The sequence below is a fragment of the Ailuropoda melanoleuca genome, unplaced genomic scaffold (genome assembly GCF_002007445.2).
Source record: "Ailuropoda melanoleuca isolate Jingjing unplaced genomic scaffold, ASM200744v2 unplaced-scaffold62337, whole genome shotgun sequence".
Taxonomy (NCBI): domain Eukaryota; kingdom Metazoa; phylum Chordata; class Mammalia; order Carnivora; family Ursidae; genus Ailuropoda; species Ailuropoda melanoleuca.
Window position 1 is genome coordinate 1 of NW_023236434.1, and position 1,056 is coordinate 1,056.

The 1,056-nt window shown below is 52.2% G+C and overlaps 1 protein-coding gene across 1 annotated transcript; it reads right to left on the minus strand.

Moving 5' to 3' along the window:
• Nucleotides 1-56: 56 nt before the first annotated feature.
• Nucleotides 57-980, minus strand: LOC117800026 (40S ribosomal protein SA-like). The gene has a single exon (XM_034652551.1). It carries the CDS (start codon nt 978-980, stop codon nt 57-59), a length of 924 nt encoding a protein of 307 aa, XP_034508442.1.
• Nucleotides 981-1,056: the final 76 nt, after the last annotated feature.

Sequence of the window (1,056 nt, forward strand, 5' to 3'; positions counted from 1 at the left end):
TCACCATACAACTCAGTTTTATTTTCAAATCTTTCAGATCAATGGGATGGTTAAGATTATGACCATTCAGTTGGTGCCCCAACCCACTCTGTGGCTTGGGCAGTGGGGGCTGCAGACCAGTCCTCTGTGCTTGCAGGTTGTGCGCTCCAGTCCTCTTGAGTTGCTTTAGGAGTGATTGCAATATCTGCACGCTCGGCAGAGAATTGCTGGATGGGCACAGAAGGCACCTGCACACCTTCTGACCAATCAGCCACCTCCTGCGGAGGGAAATCTGGCACTGGTGCAGTCCACTCGCCCTGAAATTCTTCTTTAGTAACAGCTTTCTCAGCAGCAGCCTGTTCCTCCTTTTCGATCTCCTCTGGGTCACGGTAGAAGTAAAGATCCGGCATAACCTCCCAGGGATGCTCACGGGAAATTGTGCCCCGCATGCGCAGCACCTCACGGGCCAGCATCCACCACATCAGGCCCACCGAGTGGGCTCCCTTATTGTTGCAGGGAATGGCAATGTCAACGTAGCGCAGTGGAGAGTCTGTGTTGCATAGGGCAATAGTGGGGATATTGACATATGAAGCCTCAGTCAACGGTTGGTGGTCAGCACGGGGGTCGGTTACTACCAACAGACGGGGCTCCCGGAAGGCAGCCTGGATCTGATTGGTGAAGGTTCCAGGAGTGAAACGGCCAGCAATTGGTGTTGCGCCACACGATGAAGCAAATTTCAGCACAGCACGCTGCCCAGTATTCCTGGATGAGATCACACAGACATCTAATGGATTTTCAATGGCAACAATGGCACGGGCTGCCAGAAGCATCTTCTCCCAGGTACGTTTCAAGTTTATGATGTAAATCCCATCACTTTTCCTCTTGTAGATGTACTGCTCCATCTGGAAGTCAAGGTTGGTGCCTCCCAGATGGGTCCCAGCAGCAAGGAACTTGAGGACATCCTCCTCCTTCATCTGCAGGACATCGAGTGCTCCGGACATTGTGAATTCCCTTTTGTAGCAACGACAGGGAATTTCTAGACAAAGCCGTGTGGAGCCTCCAACAGCCAAACGTGGA

Bases quoted from the DNA above. Each gene is read 5' to 3' on its own strand.
- LOC117800026 (XM_034652551.1), bottom strand. From the start codon at position 980: ATGTCCGGAGCACTCGATGTCCTGCAGATGAAGGAGGAGGATGTCCTC.